This window comes from Ambystoma mexicanum, chromosome 1p (assembly GCF_040938575.1).
Source record: "Ambystoma mexicanum isolate Mex_15411 chromosome 1p, UKY_AmexF1_1, whole genome shotgun sequence".
NCBI classification, from domain to species: Eukaryota; Metazoa; Chordata; class Amphibia; order Caudata; family Ambystomatidae; genus Ambystoma; species Ambystoma mexicanum.
In genome coordinates this window covers 463,200,467-463,222,603 of record NC_090921.1, presented here as the reverse complement: position 1 = coordinate 463,222,603, position 22,137 = coordinate 463,200,467, and the positions used below count along the sequence as shown (strand labels likewise).

At 47.2% G+C, this 22,137-nt stretch overlaps 1 protein-coding gene across 5 annotated transcripts in view; it reads right to left on the bottom strand.

Moving 5' to 3' along the window:
* The window catches only part of TMEM59L (transmembrane protein 59 like), a 690,169-nt gene that overhangs the window by 41,294 nt on the left and 626,738 nt on the right, over positions 1 to 22,137 (bottom strand). The window contains exon 9 of one of the 5 annotated variants that reach the window (XM_069649302.1): positions 1,137 to 6,373. The exons of 2 other annotated variants lie outside the window; for them this stretch is intronic. In XM_069649302.1, the coding sequence (XP_069505403.1) occupies positions 6,302 to 6,373 (72 nt within the window). In that variant the 3' untranslated portion in view covers positions 1,137 to 6,301. Of the gene's footprint in view, positions 1 to 1,136; positions 6,374 to 6,576; positions 6,722 to 22,137 lie in introns of those variants that run through there. 2 more of the 5 variants (XM_069649301.1, XM_069649305.1) reach the window with 2 other exon arrangements.

Here is a 22,137-nt window from a genome sequence, read left to right as displayed (position 1 = left end):
TGTATGCCAGACCACGACCCCGCTGACGACACCGTGGACCACGTAGAATGAGCCTTCGGAATCCCCCTCAAAGGCGTGCAAGCTTTTGCATGACAAAACGAGATAGTAGAGGAAGCCCAGCGGGAAGTCCTTGTTTGAAGATGAAGTGGCCCTTGTTGGAGGGCCCAAACGGCACAAACAGCTGCTTGGACTTCCTGAAGCCATGTGTGTGAGTCAGAGAAAACTTCAGTGCTCTCTAATGTCCCGAGAATGCAGGGCTTTTTCCGCTGACGTGGATGCATAAGCAAAGAACGTGGGTAATGCAATAGAGGCATGTTTGTGGAATGCTGATGGCACTTTCGGAATAAAGTGCGGGTTAGTAGCCAGGAGAACCTTGTCTTTCAGAAATCTCTGGTAAGGCGGGTCAATGACCAGTGCTCGTAATTCAGACACCCACCTGGCCGAGGTAAATGCCACTAGAAAAGCCACCTTTCATGAGAGGAACTTCAAAGCAGCCATCGACATGGGCTCAAAAGGAGGCCTTGTCAAAGCCGAAAGCACCACATTAAGGCTCCGCACTGTAAAGACTGGAGGGGGGTGTCTGTACTTCTGCTCTCTATATGGCAGAGGAGAGGCACAGAGGACCCAAGCCAAGATTCTCTATTATTGATACATGGTCGAGCAATCAAGACCTAGTTTCTCAGGAGGTGATGCAGGCTGGTTCTTAAGTACAGTGTAGTCCCCCAAACCCCCACAAAGGAATGTCCACACACTGTATTAGTTAAAACACAGTCTTTATATAATATTCAAGGTTATGTACACTATCATAATAACTAACTTTGTACTCAGAAAATCAACAATGGCAAATGTATACAATTCTAAAGTGGCACCACAATTATTATCAAATCTCATTAAAGTGCATCAACTATACTCAAATGTCACACAGATCACTTAATAAAGGCAACCAACAATAGACATAGGAGGAAAGCAGTTGGTTAGAACAATTGGCAGAATACTGGCCTCCACCGTTAAACAGTTCTGTGTGGAGATCCCCCCCGCCCCCCACCTGGGCAACCTGTAAAATAAAGATTTAACACAAGCCCAGTCCTTAGATTGTTCTGTAAGTCTTATTTCCTTCTTTAATATTTCTACCCCCCCCCCAATGTACCTGGTAGAGCAGAGTTCTTTGAAGAGGCGTCAATGGATCCTTCTTGAGTGACTCCCTTTAAAGCAGGAGTCACGGATCATCGAGAGGCGTTGAAGAAGGTGAACTTGGCGTCGACAGCGTCAATGAAAAGAGAGGGTGCCGAGACCACGGCGTCGATCCAGTCGATGCTAGTCGCCGACGTCCTGCGAGGATGAGGTGTGCAGGGCACCTCAGCGTTTGATAGTTCAGGACCGCAAAGAGTTTCTGAAGAACTGTGGCCCGACAAGGGCGTCAAGTCGTCGAAGTCTTTGTGGTCTTTGGGTGCCGGGAAACCCACCGGCAGATTCTCCTCAGCGCATTGGCGTCCTCGACTTTCTCCGGCGGGATAAAGCGGTCGACGGTGCAGACAAAGGAGTCCTTCCATTCAACAGGTTTAGGCAAAAGAGCGGCGGCTCCGGTTGTCGGCAGTACGGCATCAAGCGGTGCCCTCTTCTGTGCCACACGGCTTCGACGGGCCTCCAGCGGTTACGGCGATACTCCGAACCCTGGTCGACGGCCATGGGCTTCGGTGGCATCGATGTCCGGGTGCTTCACTTTGTTTTCCTTGGCGGTCCCTGTCTCCGGTCAGCAGCCTTTTGAGGGTCTGACTTCCAGGGTGCTTCGGTGAAGGTTAGCAGTGCTCGATGGTCCCTCGGAGCATGGGAAGAGGGTGCCTAACCAGGTCCTCTCTCGGATCAGTCCTCGACGAACTTGACACTGTTCGATCAGGTTGAAGCAAATGCAGCAGCAGGTCGTCTTCTTCCAGCTGCGCGTTGAGGATAAGCAGTTCCAGTTACTCTTCAAGTGTCAACTCAGCTTCTGAACAATTTCCAGTGGTGAGTGGTTCCCAGATATACTATTCTGTCTCTCATCCACACTGCTGGGTCACACTCAGCAGCCAATCATACATAAGGGCATTCATGCAGCCAGTCAGCCAATCAGGTGTACAGTGCATTCAGGCCATACTCCTCCCACTCAGACACTCACAACAAGGAATGTGGATAGGGACAAGCACCCAGCCTTTCAACACTACACACTGCATTCATGCCAGTTTTGGGCAGGGCTGTCTCAGTCTGTCTCTCACAGCAGAAACCAGACATCCACATAAAGAAGTGCATATTGGTTACACACTCCATTCACCCAGGTCGCACCCACAGGGCATACCACACCATACAGTCACTGGGAAGGCTCCAGCCAGTCTGGCCTGGACCTCACACCACCATATATGGAACTTCCACCCAACAGCCAGTCAGGGGGAAGGGACAGAGTCAGGGCTTCCCAGGATTTTGGGAAAAATAGGTAACGGGCAATAGAAAGCAAGCGGCCACTGGGGCCATGTTGTTTCCCATCAGGAATCAACTGATTCCAATGGCAGGGCCTGGGTATCCCAAAATAGAGGATACTCGGAGCACCTGTCAAATTCAGCATGAAGCTGCCACCAGCCCATACCCTGCTCTGTGGGCCACACACAAGAACGATTAAGATAGAAGTCGGGAGTGAAGGAAGAGAAGGAAAGGAAATGCTGAATGTCATCAGCATAAAAGTGGTGAGAAATATTGAAGGAAGAGATGATAGGGGCAAGAAGGGAGGTGTAAAGGGAGAAAAGGAAGGGGCCGAAAACAGAGCCTTGGGGAACACTATAGTCCAGGGGGAGAGTAGAGGAGGTACGACCGCCCCAGGAGACAGCAAAAGAACGGTTGGAGAAGTAAGAGGAGAGCCAGTTGAGAAAGGAAGAAAGAGGATTGAGAAGTAGGGGGTGATCAATGGTATCAAAGGCTGCAGAGAGGTCAAGGAGGGCGAGGACTGAGGATTGTTTAAAGTAGCGAGCGGTGAGGAGGGAATTGAGGACATATGCGAGAGCAGTTTTTGTGGAGTGTTTAGGGCAGAATCCAGTTGAGAGTTGGGAAGGAGAGAAAGTTTGGTGACAAAAGCTGAGATGGAAGAAGCGAGATTGGACGAAAGTTGGATGTAAGATGGGGATTAGCAGACGGTTTCTTCAGGATAGGGATGATAGTAGCATGCTTGAAGACAGAAGGAAAAGTAGCAGAGGAGAGACAGATATTGAAGAAGGAAGTTAGGTAGGGAATTAGAAGAGGGTAAATCTTAGGAATAAGGGGGGTGGGGAGGAGATCGGAGGGGGCAGCAGTAGGATGAGTTTTGGACAGGAGGAGGGAAACATCAAAGGAGTAACAGGAGAGAAGTCAGTCATGCAAGCTGAAGGGGAGTAGAGAGGAGTATGAGCTCTGTTAGCCACAAAACAGGACCAAATGGTTCAATTGACAGAAGCGAAGTACATTGTACACTGCTTGATGCTAATAATTAAATTGCATTTGCTATGGGACATTTATGGTATAAATGCCAGGCAAGTGTGCCTAGGCACCACATATAGACTGAGAGCAAACCAAAAGAGTCCATTTGGCCCCGTCGAGCACCTGGGACAACATGATAATGAAGAAAGTTCATGGAAAACATGGTTTAATTGGTATTCATAATTGTTTGGTCAAAGATCGCCATTATAGGGGGGGCGTGGCCAAGTGACGACAGAGATGGCCGCTTAAGTGTTGAGTTCCGGCAGCTGAGAGAGCTTACCATCAACATGAGCGTTTAATGTGTTCGACTGTACTTCATACCACCTCCCAATGTTGCGAACAGCAGGAATACATTTTTTAAGCTCTTACATGACTTCTACCATGACAGCCTAAACTATATTTTCTCACTGTGTACCAGCCGACTCTGCAGTGGAGCTACGCGAAACCTGCGTCTCGTCAGAAGCCACTGAAGACGGACTTTCCTTGTTCTTTGTAGAGGGACTTGCAGGGGAATGCGAGGAACAGGATTGCCAACACCCGACTCCTTCGTGGTGTATATCCTTTGACCGTGATGGTGACGGCGCCGCCATCACTCTGAGGTGGGTTCATCTTCAAAGGTGTCTCTTGTCTGCAGTTTTCTGTACATTTAATTATTAGGATCCATGCTATCAGGCGCTTTAAGACCAGCGAACTGCCTCATAATTCCAGTTTTCGCCGTTTTTTGTATGCACAGCTGACCGATTGATTCCCCTGAGAGACCACACTTCTTCCTTCCTCTCAAACGGAAGCTCTCCTCACGAAGCCCAGCCCCTTCATTACTTTACCTCATGGCTGCTATTGTATTTTGTGGCCTACTCGCTACTGACTCCCGATGGTCTGAAGTGAATATTGCACATCTTATTTTGATTGAATTTCTTTTTGCTTGAATTTCTTGTGGCTTCTATTCAGCTCCCAATTTAATACTGCTTCCTTTTGACTTTCAACATGGTGGACTCCATTCAAAACCATACCAATATCTGATAACTCGCCTCTCAATTCCTGTATGGAAAATATTCTAGAAGAACTGGGTAATATTCGTTCCTGCATCGCCCCGCTGGATTCTCGCTCCTCCAGTATTCAAGAGGAACTTAAAGGCATTAAGAATGATATTAAAAATGTTTGCAGTGGACTTGATGAAGCTGAGGAGAGAGTTGGCTTTGTGGAAGATAGAATGGAGGGCTATGACAACCTGCAAATAAGACTGGAACAAATGGAAAGTGAAGTCACAGAATTGGAAGACAGAAACTGCAGGGACAATCTCTGCTTTTATGGGATCCCTGAAAAAATTGAGACGGACCCATCAATTTCCTTACTATTTGGATCCCCTCCCCATCTGAATCACTTTTTCACCATCACTAGAACTGCAACATGCTCACAGGATATGGCCTCGCTTCTCTTGCAACAACACTTCACCAAGACCCTTCATAACCACTTCAATAAGGCATCAACAGGCTCGCCAAATCCTACTAACTGCCAGAAAGAATTCCCCCATTCTTTTTCAAGGCAACAAACTCGTGATCTCCCCAGACTTTTGCAAGATCACTCAAGCCAAGAGTAACAGATTCCTGGATATGAGACCTATACTGAAATCCCTTAACATCAGATATGATCTTTGGATCCCGCTAAGATAATTACAATTCCAGGCGGCCCTACCAAAGAATTTACGGACCCAAATTACCTTTTAAATCTACTTCAGTCTCTTCAATCCTCACTGATGGACATTAAATTCACTCCTAAGCGCAGTAGATCGGTTTCTCCAGCTTAGATCTTTCATGGATTCACATGCTGTGAATATTTCCCTGTTGTCAGGCTGAGAAACCATAGTAACTTTAACTTTTCCTATGGAAAACTTCGACACTTTAGCGTCCGATCAACATTCTTTTTGGGTGCTTTAGGCCCCACCAATAGGACACCTGGTATAAATAGCCCCGCCCCTGCAGCTTCCCTTCAGATATGAACCGTCTCCAAACTGTTAGGATCACCTTGTGTTTTTTCGTGTTTTTGCACGTGCGTTTGTTCATGGGCTAGGATGTCGTCTGTAGCCTAGAAGAAGTCTCTCTTTCGGCCGTGTGCTACCTGCGGTATGAAGGTGTACGAAGTGGATGGTCATGCAGACTGTCTTTACTGTCTTTACCCTCATCACTCGGCGTATACCTGCAAGATATGTCGGGGGTTCTCGCAGTAGACCTTGAAGGACCATAATTGACGGCTCAGTTGTTGGCTTAATGAGGGCACGTACCCTGCTTCTGAGGTTGGTTCGGCCAGGGTGAGCCAATCTTCCGGAAGGGCAGAGAAATCTGCGCAGCGTTGCTGAGCTCCGTCAGCAGAACCCCCTGCTAAGAAACATCTTGCCACAGTGCCTGCGTCAGTGGTGGGGAGTGGTAACAAGTCTTCGTCGAGGCCGCATCAGTCGAAGGGGGCAAGTGGCTCTTCCTTGTCCAAGCATGGTCGGCCGGACAAGTCCAAGGGGTCTGGTGGTAGGCCCAAAAAGTCTACGGTGTCGGCAAAAGACCTGACGAAACCGAGGGAGTCTCCGTTGAAGCACTCGTCGTCCAGGGACCATCACAAGTCGTTGTCCAGCCGGGAGTCTTCCAAGCATCGCTCCTGCTCTTCCAAGAAATCCGGGTCTCCAGTAAATCGAGGCCAGGGGATGTGGCTCTGATGACTAGCTCATCAACGGCTGTTCCGTCATCGACGGTAGTGCTGCAGTCTACGGTCCCATCATCGACTCTGGTATCATCAACGCCATAAACGACTGACGTATAGTGGTCCGCTGCTGTCGTCATCATCACAGATGGAATCGGAAGGGTTGTTGACAACAGGTAGGGCGTGGCAGTCCGCCGCCTTGAGTAAGTCCTTCCTGAGAACATAAAAAAACTAAGTTATGTGTTAGATACAGGTTACTGTGTGCTTTTTACCAAGCTTGTTGAGTATTTGATAAGAAAAAGAAGTCAAGGATCCAGCAGCGGGAGTCTCAATAACTGTGAACCTCCCACAAACGGTTCAAATTGCAGTGAAATTGTAATCCTATTTGTTATGAGACTGGCTTCGCGCTTGGAACTAGTATTCCGGTAAATAAAGAATTAACAGTGCATCTATTAGATTCTGTATGTTTTAGGAATAGTCCAACATTGATTTATACAATGGTATTCTTGTATTGATAAAATATAGCCGACATGTGTTTCTACCAATTTGGTCGTTCTCAAGGCTATGCAAATTCAGGTTGGAATAAACAACATAAACCAAGGCAATGATGCCATAGTAATTGAAACAAATAAACATTTTCATAGTAAAATAAAAATAAGAGGTAATTGTTGAAACGTACCACACAAGTTGTCAATTGGTGATAGCAAGCATCCATGGAGATGTTATATAAAAGAAAAAAAAAGTTTCCATTCTTAAATTAGTGTAAACTTCCAATTCAAGTGTAAAATAAAGAAAAAGGTGCTCCTTAAAACCTTTTTAACAGCAAAATGTGTATGCATGCTATTGGGAAGTCCAGTGTACAGACCAGTTAACCTCATTTGTCACATTAGGTGCTGCAAGTCCCCTCGTGCTGAAATAAACAGGGATATGTGCCCGTTCCCGACATTAATCATGTGCCATTGAGTTATTAAATTTTTTTAAACATTAGTGCTTACCCTCTGGGTTTATTTGTTGTGCACACTTCTGCAGATAGAAATGTGGATAATTATTGAATTAGATATGTTGGTTGTATAAGAAAATATATAATGTACATGCTTAATTTAAGTTCAGTTGCATATATGACAGCTCACCTCAAAGACCCATTGGTCTCTCTTCAGTGTAAGATATGGTTGTTACTTCTGAATTGCAATTTAAGATCCTTCAAGTCAATCTCAGTCTCCTTGGAGATGAACAAAATGAATATGTATTGTAAGTATTGCAAGCATAACTGCTGTTGCAGGGTATTAAAGGTAGTACACCTATCATTAGCAATAAATCTCCACTCACCAATTAATGGATTAGATCCCCGCAAACAAATCCACAGCCCTTCCTGGCGTGCTCCTTCCATGTGTGTACAGGATCGCAGGAAGGTAAAGAAAATGGTGTGTGGCGTCGTACGTGATGAAGTCACGCGTGCGCAAGTGCGTGACGTCATTATGTCAACAATGAACGTATAATGCTAGCAGTGTTTCGGCGTTGGTCTACTTGGTCCAGTAAACAAAGGAGGGAGGATCTAAATGGCTGAATCGCACATTAAAATGTCCAGATTGACTAAGTGTTACTAGTAATGGCTTAAATCATTAGACTGCCATATATTTTGCATCTGGATCCAAACATATGTTGTAAGCGATCACGTAGTGACGTCAAGCGTTCAAATGCGTGCAACTCCATTCTGTAAACAAGTTACATGTGCTGCATGGAGTAACATGGGTAGATAGAAGTAAAGAATGATATAAAGAAGGCCTGTTTTGCACGCTTGATTAGCAAGATGCCCATAAAATTGGACTAAGTCTACCATGTTCATTAGTGCTACATGAAGAATAAAAATAAGGTTAGTGGTGTGCCCAATGGGAAACAGGCAAGCTTGATTGTCACATCTGATATAATGTTGTGATGAGATAAGGTTCTTGGCCCAGCTATGGTTATTATTGCATCCGCAAATTCTAAATCTAAATCATAGCATTCGTACAACACATCCCGCGACATCCGTATGTAACCCAATGTGTAGTGAATTAAGTACCTCAACTTTAGTGAAATTGAATCTGATAAATATTAAGCTCTCCAATATCAAAAGGTGATTATTCTGACTGTACACCGACTGACCAATAGATGACCATAATCTAACAGTGTTCATAATATGGTTGATATACATTATAATGAACAGCAATAATTAACCTTGATTAATTCATAAAAAGACATACATTTCATAGTCTGAACTTAAACCATGATCAATTGTTCTCAAGAGACATATTAACTTCGCTTCCATTTTACACAAAGCCAGTTGTAAGCCCCCTCTCCTCTTTCCTTTCCTAACTTTCCTCAGACCAATAAATCGCAAATCCTCAATATTATTCATTTGATGTTCTTTCTGCCAATGTACGGCTATACGTGTCTTAGGGTCTGGATTTTTCAAACTCAAAAGAAGCTCACGAATACGTACCCTCAGCTGCCTAATGGTACTGCCCACATAATACTTTCCACAAACACAAAAAATTACATACACCACATAACATGACTTTCAATTAATAAAGTTTGTAAGGGTAATTTCATTGCCAAACTGATCATTGAAAACTTTATATTTGTCCATTGCGTATTTGCATTGATTGCAATTCCCACATTTATAAAAGCCACCTCCCAATTTTAACCAATTTCGTTCTTCCATTTTTGGTGACAATTCCAGAAATGATGGACACAGTTTTTTCTTTAGGGTTGGCGTTTAAGTGAAAGTAAATTTAGGTTTGTCAGTTAGAAAGGGTGTCAAATCTTTGTCCAGTGGAAGAATATGCCAGTGTTTAGCAGCCATCTTGTATAGTGCACTATCATCTCTGGAGAATTGTTATAATTGCAATAGGTTAAGTTTGACCTCCATCTTTCCTACTTCTCTCTATAAGATCTTTTTGTTTGGTGCGTCCATATTCGTGTGCTGCTTTGTTAACAGTTCTAAGGCAATATCCTCTTTCCAGAAACCTTTTGTTGAGTAATTTGCATTCCTGATTATAGTCAATATCTCGACTACAGTTTATCCGAGCTCTGTAGAACTCTCTCCCGGGAATTGCCCTGTTGGTGTCCAATAGTTGCATGTAATACCGAGTTTACTTCAGTAGGTTTGCGATAGGTTTTATTATGTATTGAATTACTTTGAATAAAAATGTGTAAATCCAAAAAATCTATTTCTGATGGACTGGCATGTCCAGTTAGTTGAATTCCAAATTTGTTACAATTGGCATATTGTACAAAATCTTCAAAAGATTCCAGTGAACCTTTCCATACTATAATGATGTCATCTACAAATCTCTTCCATCTGATGATATTGTCTGCATGGACATTCTGTCTGTAAGTATGCTCTTCCTCATATTGGGACATAAATAGGTTTGCTAGTGAGGGAGCAAATTTCGCTTCCATGAGGACTACCCTCTCTTGTAGGAAAAATTGCTCATTAAATAAACACATTCTTCAAAGTAAAAATCAAGCATTCTTTCAACATCTCCACATGTTTCCAATATGACGCTGAACAATTTCTGAATTTGAATTCCAAAGCTTTCACTGCCAAATCATGTCCAATGCTAGTGTACAATGCTGTGACATCTAAAGTTGCAAGTAGAAAATCCGATTCCCATTCTACAGAGTAAGAACTGGAGTACATGCGTGCTATCCCCAATATAGGATTTGATTTTGACAACAAATGGTTTTAAAGCCTCATCTAAATATTGGGAGCGGCCCTCCGTGTCCCATCCAATGCCACTCATTATGGGCCTTACCTCTGGCAGCTGATGTTATGTTTTGTGTATTTTCGGTATAAAATATATAGTAGGCATCGTAGGGTTGTTCACGATAAACTTTTTCTCGTCATCTGTTAAAGGTCCCATAGAATACCATTTGGTGATCAAATTGTTCAAATCTATTACTATTGTTTTAGTAGGATTGGATTTTAAGATTTTATAGCAATGAGGTGTTGTTAAATGGGTCATGCCCATTTAGATGTAGTCCTAGGTGTTAAGTACCACAACATTACCCCCCCCCCCTTGTCAGCTTCCTTGATGGTAATCGACCTGTCCTCAGAGAGGGAATTCAGGGCCTGGTGTTCATCTTTACTGAGATTGTGTTATGTTCATTTTTCTATCATTATTTTAAGTGTTAATTGATCTGTCCATTGTAGAGTGAATGTCCTTGATCATAGCTTTATGAAAAATGTCAATTACATTCTCAGTAGCAACCTGTGGAGTAAATTTCGATGGAAGTTTTAGTTCCCGAATTCCCAAATGTCAGGGATTAACTCCTAAATCAGAGCAAATTGTATCCAAATCTGAATTCCCTTCCGCATTAAGTGAAGTCAATGTCTCAATGTTTCTAAGGTCTGATAAAGTAAGTGTACTCAAGGGTTCAGGAACTGGAATTGGTATAAATGAAAAGTCTTCAGTTGCAAAACAATGTTAATTTCAATTCGCAAACAAATTTGAACAAATCAATCTGAAAATGTACATAGTTAGTGTTTTTTGCTGGCGCAAATGAGTCCCTTGTTAAGCACTGCAATTTCATGTCTGGTAAGACTATGATCTGATAAATTCACCACTATATTTGGTTGTGTTGTGCTAATCTCTTCCTCGTGTTCGATCTGGTTAGAATTCCTGGGCGACCTGAGTCTTTGTCGGAACTGCCACTTCTGCTTGCATTTCCCCTCCTGCCTACTGTAACGCTCACCTGGTTCCCTCGGAGGCGCTGGTCTTGACTGGGCGGTGAAAACGTCTTCAACGTTAGGCGTAGGATTAGTCTGGCTCCCGGATTTGACCCCTTCCTCACCGAAAGCTTGACCTGCAGTGTGAGGTGTCTGCAAGTGGAAAATCAAGGTATTAGTGGCTGGAAGGTTGGGAGGAGTTCTTAGCCCCTCTCTCCCTCTCTTCCCGTGGTACTCGGGTGATTGTTGTGCTCACCTTAAGTAAGTGAATGCTGAGCTCTCCATCCTGCGTCTTGTGCAGGGGCGCTGGATCCAGTTACTTCACTGGATGTGAGTTCCGCCTCTTGATTGCAGAGGGTAGTTGAGAGCGAAGCCGCCGTTTGCTGCACGAGCGTGACTTGTAAGTATTAAAGTTCTCTTTAGATTGCTCTCTTCAAATGTCTTTTCCCCTAATGTCTATGTCTTTTACTTTTCAGATGCTGTCGATGCCAAAGAAGATGCTCTCCCCGATTCGTGGCAGAGAGCGTAACAAGAAGATGATGAATTCGAAGGCACGGAAGTAGGAAGGCTGTTTTGGGGCCGTAGAATGCACCTTAATGTCCCCTTTTGTCTCTACAGGTGCCGGAATGCAATGCGAGCAAGGTTGAAGCAAGCGCAACACAGGTAAGCAGTTTTGTACCCAAGCGTTACTAACCAATGTTCTTTGTCTTTGCAGGCCCGATGCCGGACGAGAAATGCAGAAAAACGTCTTGGATGCTGCCGATGGATCGGGTGAGTCGAAGCGCTAACTTTGCCTTTGTCTAACCTGTGCCTTTTGTTTTGCAGGAGCCGCTGAAGATTGAAGATTGGTTCCCAGCAGGTAATTTTCGTAATTACAGGGTCCGGAGCTGAAGATTCGCTGGAGCTGACACGGTGAGCGTCCTGCTGCAGATGCAAAATAACGCGAAGCATGTGGTACCAATCGGGTGTGGTTTAAATAGCCCATAGGAGTGCTTAGGTGTCTTCTTCCACAGCAGCCTCGCCCAGGTAAAAGAGTTCCTGCTTCCAGAAGGGTTCCAGCAGCAATGATCCAGGGAGTGGTGCCTGCCCCACCCAGAAGGAAAAGTAGTCCCTGCCAGAAGAGAGTAAAGCCTCATCTTGCTGGTAAGTAAGCAGCATGGTCTGCTCCAGGTAGGTTCACCCAAGCACCTCTACACTTGATATGAGCCCGGCGCTTCCTGTGCCGGGACGGATCCTACTATGAGCCTGGCACCACCGGTGCCAGGACAAGGTCCAAAAGGTCCCTATTGGGACTTGCTGGTGCCGATAAGACATGTTATGAGCCTGCTCCCAAGGATGTTGGGTAGGTCCTGACTCCTTGAAAGCAGTGGTCATGACACCTACCCCTTGTGTGATGTTGCCTGTTGATATAGGAATTATTGGTGGAGTTTGAAACCTTACTTGTTTCTGAGCATAGGTTCTTTGGTCTCCCTTTTTGTGTCTTTGTATTTCTCCTAAAAAAACTTGGACCACGCTGATTTTGTGCTTCAATCCTATTGGTTGGGTTATCTTCTGTCTCAAAGGTAGCCCCTTCCCGAGTTTCCTCTTCTGAGTCTGGATCTGAACTAGCGGGAGTAGTATGTAATGCGCTGGGTTTGGATCTTGGGCCACTTATCATATTTTGTTTGAAATGTGTAAATTCTATCTAGTCTGTAATCGTCAACGCAATTCATTTTTAAATTTTCTCATTTCAATATATTATCTTGATAGTCTCAAGATTTCATTCATTTTCTCAAAATTCTTTTGTTTGGTTGCTTCTGCATAAGTCATTCTTAATTTCCTCTGACTTCTGTGATTTGTTCGATCATTTTTATGCTCCCTTGTAGCATAGCATGTGAATCTAAGCAGATACAATCATCAGAATGCTTTTACGGTAAGTAATGCATGTCTTCTGATGCTTGTTAATCTGCTTAGAATCACATGCTGTGAATAGAATAGCGAGCAGTACCCGGAGTTGGAGGTGGGTTGTGAGAAGGAACAGTAAAAAAACATGTCTTAGTACTGCTTGTCCCACCCGAGAATCAGACCTAGAAAGAGTGTCTAGGCAATAGTGTTTTGTAAAGGTGTGTACAGAACTCCAGGCTGCCGCTTTGCAAATGGACTCTAGGAGAACATTTGCAATGAATGCTATGGATGCCCCAGTGCCTCGAGTAGAATGTGCTCTAGGCTTGAAGGGCAGTTCTCTCTTTGCAAGAGTGTAACATAGTGTGATGCATTTGACAATCCACCTTGATATTGCTGATTTAGAGACATGGTCCCCTTCTCTACCAGCTGCCACTGAAACAAAGAATGGTTTAGTTTTCCTCAGTGGTTTAGTTCTATCCATGTAGAACATGGCTGCCCTGCGCACATCTAGTGTGTGAAGGCTTCTTTCGGCCATGTTAGTAGGTCTCTGGAAGAACGCGGGTAGTTCGATTGACTGGTTCACATGGAACTTTGAAATAAATTTTGGCGCAAATCTGGGATGTGTGCGCAGAACTACCTTATCTTTGTGGACTGTAACAAAGGGGTCCAAAACCGAGAGGGCCTGTAGTTCGCCAACTCTTCTGATAGAAGTGATAGCTACTAGAAAGGCTGTCTTGTAAGTCAGGTCTTTCAGACTAGCTTTATGCATAGGCTCAAAAGGGGGTCCCATGAGCCTAGTTAAAAGCACATTTAGATCCCACCCAGGGGCTGGGTGAGTGATGGGGGGATACATTCTTTTAACCCCTTCCATAAAGGCTTTAATCACAGGTATTTTCCACCACAACACCTTCTGCTGTGACGTGGTGTAGGCTGACAATGCCGCTAGGTGAACCTTTAAGGAATTGAAGACTAACCCAGAGTCCAACAGATGGGTTAGATAAAACACAATGTGTGAAGGCGAGCAATCGGTGGGATTGACGCCTTTGGAACTGCACCAGATGACAAAATGTTTCCAATTGCTGGCATAGCAATAACATGCGTTAGGCTTTCTTGCCTCCCTCAGTATGTCCATGCATCTTTGAGGGAGTTGCAGATGTCCAAACTATGACCTCAGGAGCCAGGCTGCTAAATTCAGAGTTTGTGGGCATGGGTGCAGAGTCTCCCCCCTGTCCTGAGGCAACATGTTGTACGGGCAGGGCAGCTTGACTGGTGGGGAGAGGGACATTTCCATCAGGTGCGCGAACCAAGGTTGGCGGACCCACATGCGAGCCACCAGAATCATGGTGACTGGTTCCTGGTGCATCTTGTGTACTATCTTGTTCAGAAGGGGAGTCGGGGGGGGGGGGAGCGTAGACAAATCAGACCGTTCCCCTTGGATCGGTTCTAGGGGTACCTGGAGGCGTAATCTTGGCATTGGGCATTCTTCTGAGTAGCGAACAGGTCGATCTCTGGAAAACCCCATTCTGCGAAGATGTTGGATACAATGTCTTCGTGCAGTCGCCATTCAAACTCTTCTGGCAGAGGAAAATCTCTGCTGAGTACGTCTGCCAAAAGATTGTGTTCCCCTGGAACATGTTGGAATATCAGGAACATCTTGTGTTTGAGAGCCCATATCCAGATGTTTTGGGACAGCTTGGATAGCCCTGGAGAGTGAGTGGCCCCCTGTTTGTTCAGGTAATACATTGCTGTTGTGCTGTTGGTTAGGACCAGCGCTGTCTTCCCTTCTAGTTGCTTCTGAAAGGCTTTCAATGCTTTGAACACTGCTAGTAGCTCCAGTAGGTTTATATGGTTGGACGCTACCTGAGGGGACCACACTCTGTGCGCTGTCTGTTGAAGCAGGTGAGCCCCCCACCCCGTCAGAGATGCGACTGTCGTGAGAGTGGCTTCCACTGCAGGGGTGGTGCAGGTTTTCCCCTTCAAGAGGTTCTCAGTCGACCACTGCTGCAGAGAGAGAATGAGGGCTGGCGAGACAACTAACAGATCTTCCCATTGTCCGCTGGCCTGAGACCACTGGCTGTTGAGCCACTCTTGCATGGGACGCATGCGCAGCCGCGCGTGGGGAACCAAGTATATGCATGACGTCATAATCCCTAGCAAACGCATAGCTTTGCATACCGTCACCTCTCGACTGGCTACATACTGAGGAACCTGAGAGAGAATGTTCTGAACCCTCTCGCTGGAAGGGAAGACTAGACCGTCTTCCGTACGAATTAGAGCCCCAGGCACTGTTTTACTTGGCTGGGGACTAAGCTGGATTTCTTTTCGTTAATAGAAAATCCCAGGCTGAACAGTAGGTCTACTGTTTTTTGGGTGTTCGAAAAACAAACGTAGAACGAGTCCCCCGTGATGAGCCAACCGTCGAGGTAGGGTAAACTGGAACTGAAAGTCTGCGCAGGTGTGCCGCTGCCACTGCCAGGACATTGGTAAACACCCTTGGCGCCGAGGCTATGCCGAAGGGGAGTACCTTGAACTGGTAGTGTTTGTCCAGAATCACAAACCTTAGGAATTTTTCCTTAGGAATTTTCTGTGCGCTGGCAGCATAGAAATATGAAAGTATGCATCTTTCATATCCAATGTTGTCATGAAGTCCCCCTGTTTTTAGCAATGGGATCACCTCTTGCAGTGTTACCATGCAAAACTTCTGGGGCTTTATGAACTTGTTCGCTGGGCGCAGGTCTAGAACAGGACGCATGGTGAGATCCTTTTTGGGTACAAGGAAGTACACTGAATAGATACCTTCGTCTACCTGAAGAATCGGGACGGCTTCTATGGCATCCTTTCCCAGCAGCGCTTCCACCTCTTGGATCAGGATCTGCAGATGTTCCGGTGAAAGGCGTCAATGTTTCGGCGGTCTGAACTGTGGAGGTCGGGCGAATTCCAAGGAGTAACCGTGGGCGACCGTCTTTAAGACCCACTGGTCTGAAGTTATCCCCTCCCATGCCTTGAGGAAAGACGTTAATCGCCCCCCGACTGGGGAGACATGGGAGGGGACCTGAACTTGGTGGTCATTTCTGACCCGAAGTTGACGCTCCTCTGTAATTGGAGCCTCTGCCTCTATTCTTTCCGCGCTTCTGACCCCTCTGGGGGTAGTAAGTGGGGCTTGCAGCAGGTTGACTTGAGTTGAAGTTGCCCGTGCCGAAATTGTTTTGAGCGGCGCGGGCTTATCCTCGAAAGGACCGCCGATAATTATTGCCCTTCCGTGAAGAGGGTTTCTGGGAAATTTGGTGCAGCGACTTAATAGTCTCGTGCTCCTTCTTGGCTGTCTCCAACGCATCGTCTACCGCCTTCCCGAAGAGGTTGGCCTCTTCGATGGGTTTGTTGATAATGGATGCCTGTGTCTCAGGCCTGAAGCCCGACGTGCGCACCACGCGTGCCTCTTTAGGAGACTACCCTGTGGGAGAGACCTGCCTGCTGTCTCTGTGGTGTCCAGGGTATTCTTTACCACATTCTGATTGGCAAGTTTGCCCTCCGAGACAATGGCGAGAAGCTTGGCTCTGGTTGGTTCCGGAACCTCTTGAAGGCCTTCCTGGAGTAGGTTCCATTGGGCGTCGACGTAGCTTGCTAGTAACGTCGTGTCATTGGCAATCCGGATGGTATAGGCCTCCGCCGACGTAACCCGTTTACCTAAGGCATACAACCTTTTGGACTCCTTGTCCGGGGGTGACTCTCCCGTGGCAAGGGGAAACCCTGCTCTCTTTTGAGTGTTGGTCACCACCAGCGAGTCTGGGATTGCGTGTCCTTTGATGTAAAGCGGGTCGGTGGGGGAGGGTCGGAAAAGTTTTTCGACCCTTGGGTTCACAGCCCTAGTCTGAGCGGGTGTGAGTAAGGAAGGGGCCAGCCGTTCCTTTACAGTGCTCAAGAGAGGGATAGACTGGCTTGCCGGAGGCTTTTCATTAATAATGTCCACCGCGAAATCTTGTTCGGGCAAGGCTTCAAGCATGGCAATTTTAAAGAATTCTGCTGCTTTTTTCAACATGTTGTTGAAAGCCATTTGATCATCCACCGGGGAAGCTTGTGGAATCGGGGTGGATGGGGGAGTGTCGAGGCAAACGATATCAGAGTTGTGATCGTCCTGCTGGGTGTCCTCCCAGTTGTCCGTTGCTCCTTGATCTTCCCCATAGTTTTTTTAAAAAAAAGTTTTTATTACATTTTTAAACAAACAAACAATAAAACCAAACAAACAGTGCATGTTCAACAGTTTCATTACACTTTTTAAATTCCCCAACCACTACTTCCACTACCCCACACCCCTTGCGAGTCTATCATCTTGAGTCATCAGATTCCACACCCTGTGGTTCGGTCTCCTCCTCAACAGGTTCAGTCGGGTCATCCAATGACCCAAACACTCCAGCTATCAGTGATTTCCAGGCCATCAGGGACTCATTTTCCTCCTTCCCCCTATTGCTGCACGCCTCTTGCCATGCTATGGTATGGTTTCGGCTTCTGCCCATTTTTGCAGGTCTTTCCACCACCCCTCTATCCTCGGCACATGGCATGACTTCCATCCCATGGCAATCCTTCTCTTTGCAAGCACATAAGCCAGGTCCCTTCGTTGGCTTACATGCCTGAGTTTCCGTGGTCTGGGGAACCCCCCCAGCAGGCAGGCCCATACCGTGTCCACTACTATCTTGACCCCTCTTCCTTCTAGTTTCGCTTTTACACCGTCCAGAACCTCTCTATGATCGGGCAAGACCAAAACATGTGCACTATGCCTGCGTTCTCTTCGTCGCACTTGGGGCATGCTTGCCGACCTGCGATCTCGAACCTCGATATCCTCCAAGGCATAATATAAGCCCTGTGTGTTATGTAAAGCTGTATCTGTTTTAGTCTTGCGTTTCTACACACCTTCTTATGATACCTTTGCACCCGTTCCCACTCCCATTTGGGCCCCAACCTCCGTTTCCCAGTCCAATCTCAGCTGCGTGACCTCCTTCCCCAGTTTAGACATCAACATCTCGTACAGTCTGGAGACCTCATGGCCCCCCTCAGGTATATCATATATAACGTCTATGGTGGCGTCCAGTTTTTCCTCCAACACAGTTTCGGGCCACATTCTCTTAATCCTCTGTACCATTCTGTGGTACGTGATGTACTGGCCTTCGTGTAACCCAGCCTCCTCCCGCAACCCCTCAAAGGTAACACAAGAGCCCCCCTGCCAAATATCCCCCAACGTTGCCACCCCAGCCGGCTCCGAGTGGGTCCGGAGTATCAGTCGCAGCTGAGCGTCTGCCCCTGTCAATACCACCAATGGCATCTGCGGCGAGCATGGGGACGGGTTCCCCATCAATTGGCATGCCCTGCGCCACACCTTCCACCCCAGCTGCATCATTTTAGGGTGCCCCACCATCTCCACCCTGGGTGCCCACATAACTTCTTTCAAATAAAAAGGTGCACAATCCCGCCCAAACAGCCTAAATTCGGAGGTCTCTTCATCAGATAGCCATTTGGCAACATATTGCAACTGGCTCGCCACATAGTACGCCTCGTAATTGGGCAGCTTTATACCCCCTTTGTCATGGAAGTTCTGGAGCTTCCATAACGCCACTCTGTTTCGCGTACCATGCCACAGAAAGTCCCTACACATGCTATTCAGTTTGGCAAAAAACCCTTTAGGAATCAGATACGGAATATTCCAGAAGTAATGTAGGAGCCTTGGTAAAACCACCATCTTTAGCATCGCTCCCCGCCCCATCATCGCCAAAGGCAGCTTTGCCCAAAACCGCATGCATTTCTCAATTTTTTGGATTGCCACCTCTGTATTACACCTATGCTCCTCACCCACGGTGTGATATTATCTATCCCCAGGTACTGAAAAGTACTAACCGCCCACCGGTAACCTCTCCGCTGGAACCCCTGTATACCCCCCAACGGGAACAGACTAGACTTCTGGGGGTTCACAGCTATGCCTGATAGCACTGCGTATCTCCCAAGCACTTCCAAAATGTACTGGAGGTTCTCCTCCGGATACCGCACATACAGCAACATGTCGTCCGCATATAGGGAGACCAAGTGCCGCTCCCCGTTCACCTCGATACCTATGGTGTCATATTGCTGCCTCAAATAGATCGCGAGAGGCTTCAGGGCCAAAATGTAGAGCATAGGGGACCACGGGCATCCTTGTCTAGTACCCCTGCTAAACTGCCACCTCTCTGATATCACAGATCCCGTCTTTACTCTGGCCAGCAGTTCACTATACAAAATCTCCGCCCATCTTACATAGCCAGGCCCTAACCCATAGTGTTTCAGGGCCGCCAGCAGCCACGGCCACTTGAGGGAGTCGAAGGCCTTGATCGCATCTAGGGACACGATTGCCATTTCCTCCTCACTTCCGCTGCCAAACTCAATGATCCTCTGAAGTCGCCTACGATTGTTGGTGATGTTTCTATGAGGGACATAGCGGTTTGATCCGGATGTATTAACTTACCAATGACCTTTTTCAGTCTATTTGCCAAGACCCCAGTTAATATTTTGCCGTCTTGGTTCAACATTGACAGGTCTGAAGGAACCACAGCTGCGCCCTGGTTTATTTGGTTTAGGGAGAGGTACTATAACAGCCTCTCTCAATGACTCCGGCAGGCGGCCCGTCTCGAACGCCTCATTTATCATCTCTAGCAGCAGCGGGGGAGGACCTCTTCTATATATACCTTGTAAAATTCACTTGGGAGCCTGTCTGTCCCCGGGGTCTTACTAGTAGGCAACTGCCTCACCACCTCCCCCAGTTCTTCCAGCACCATCCCTGGATCTCAGGCTACCCCGCATCTCGCTCTTTCCGGCTTTCGCCTGTACTCGAAGCTCCGCAGGGTGAGGCCGCCCTAGTGGCCAACCTACCATAACTACAACTACAATTCGGGGGTAGGGTGCTACCGCCCTGCCGCTCCAATAGCACATCAAAGAACTACACATTGCTATACAGTTTAAATATATGTAACCGCCGCTATATTCAAGTCCATCAAGTCACTCACAATCCGCAATATGTTATCGGATATCAGCCTCCTACAGCCAGGCCCATCGTTCTCGGCCTTCGCCTAGGATGTTCGCTCGCTTGCCACCATATCAAAATGCATACCGTATCCGAGTCACTTTTCACGTCCATTTTGTGTCTCCTCCGTGTCTTGATCCGGGCAACCCTGCAGATCCAATCACGTTGTCGCTTCTTCCGGAGTGTCAAAAAAGTGCATTTTGCCCTTATACACAACCTTCAATTTCGCAGGGTACAGCAGCATATATTTTATCTCAGCCGCCCGCAGCCTCCTTTTGATGGTTACATAGCTGTATCGCTGCCTCTGGACCAGCATAGTGTAATCCGGGTATGCCATGATAGTGCTCGAGGCCCTCTCGATTGTTCCCCCTTTCCGAAAATACTCCAATATTTTTTTCCCAGTCTTTATAGTTCAGTATCTCGGCAATTATCGGTCGTGGAGGGGCCCCTGGTCTCGGCTTCCGCATGAGGGCTCTGTGTGCACGCTCGACCACAAATCCTTGCGAGAGTGTACCGGCCCCGATTCCTTGTAGGAGTAAGTTCTCGATATAATCAGTCGGGTCCTGGCCCTCCTCGCCTTCCGGCAGACCCACCACACGAATGTTTCTCCTCGCTCTCCCTTCTGCTTCTTCTGCTCGAGATTCCAAGTTGGCCACCTGTTGCTTGAGGACATAGATCTCTTTTGTATTGTTGACACCGGTGTCCATATTAGATTTCACCGCGCCCTCCAGGCTGCTTTTGCGTCCCGCCAGTCCCCTGACATCCTGTCTCAGCAGGGAGAATTCGATGCCCACTGCTTCAATTTTAGCCTCCAGGGAAGTACGTAGGTCCACCATCGCAACCCCCCAAGATTCCTTCAGCTCCGTAATGGCTTCCAAAATCTGACAATTATCAGCCGATGTCGCGCCCTCAGCATGTGCCATCGGGCCTTTGGTTGAGGTGGCAGCAGGAGACAGTTGTGCTTTTGCAAAAATGTCCATTGTGGGTTGTTTGGTCTTGTTCTTGCCCACGGCCCTTCGCGCCGCCATTTTATGGTTATCGTTGGCTCTCCCTATCACGATTCAGCGACCAAGTGTCTCCCCAGCCATAATTTCCGCTCTTTACCGACTGTCGCAGTGGTCTCCAGGCAGTCGCAACCTCCACCTCCTCTCGGAGCTGCTAGTTCAATGCCGAGTGAGCGCTTGTCGTGCTGGTCGTGGTGCGGCCTGCATTTTCACACCTCTGCTGCCCTCGGGCCCCTGCCGTCCGGGCCAGCGCCCAAGCTTTCACGACTCAAGACCTATGGCCCCCGGGGGTTTTTGTATTCCGCCTTCACCTCGCCATTGTCGTTCTTTCCCCATGGCCGCTGCCTCTATTCGTCCTCTTCGAGTACCCTGGTTTCGTTTCTTTTGTTGTCGGCCATCTTGTGTGAGAATGGACCGAGCCGCCGCCGTCGTTCGTCGAGCAATTCCTCCAGACTCCCGCTTACAATTTTTCTCGATCTTCATACAATGAGCAAAGCATCCATTCCCATGCATGTGTGATCAATTCTGGAACCAGTGGCGCACTTTTAAAGGTAGTTTGTACGGATCATCTGTCGGATCCTCCAGAGCTCCACGGAAAGCACGTCATACTCCATGGCTGCTCAAGCCACGCCCATCTTCCCCATAGTTGTCCAGAAAAGAGGATTCCTCTTCTTCTGTATAGATGTCTCTATACGTGTCCATCTGGACATCTTCTTGATAGTCAACTTGGTGTTGGACATCTAGGTGTTGGACATCTTGTGTTTGAGGGTTAGGATCTACCCAAGCTTTTTTCGGTGGAGGTTGATCAGAAGCACCGAAAAACTGCTCCAGCCGATCCATACACCCCTCAAATTGCTCCGTGGTCCACTTGGATGACCCAAATGGACCTAGCTGAGTAGGAACCGTGTTCTCCGCCCTAAGGCATTGAGAGGATCTCTTCAGGGTGCTTGAGAGGGGTACCTGGCTTTCTTCATAGGAGTCTTCGGGATCGTCTTCCAAATCCGTGGAAAACTCGGATTGGCCCACAACTGTGGGCGGAACCGGTACTAGGCCCACCGCCGTAGCAATCCTATTGATGCTCTTACGGATAGTCACCGAATCTTCGGGAGACAACGCCTCTGATGAGTGGAAATGTCTTCTGCGGCTCCAGAAGGGCCAGCGGATGGATTCTCAGGTAGAGGCCTACTCGTAGTTTTCAGGCCTGTACGGGCCTTGGAAACCTTGGAATCCGTTGAAGTTTCTTGTTCTGAAACTTCGGTACGTGTAGTTTGGGGAGTAGCGCCCTTGTTATGTTTGTTATGCCCAGTCATGCGCTGCTGCGGATGCGGGGAAGGCTTCGG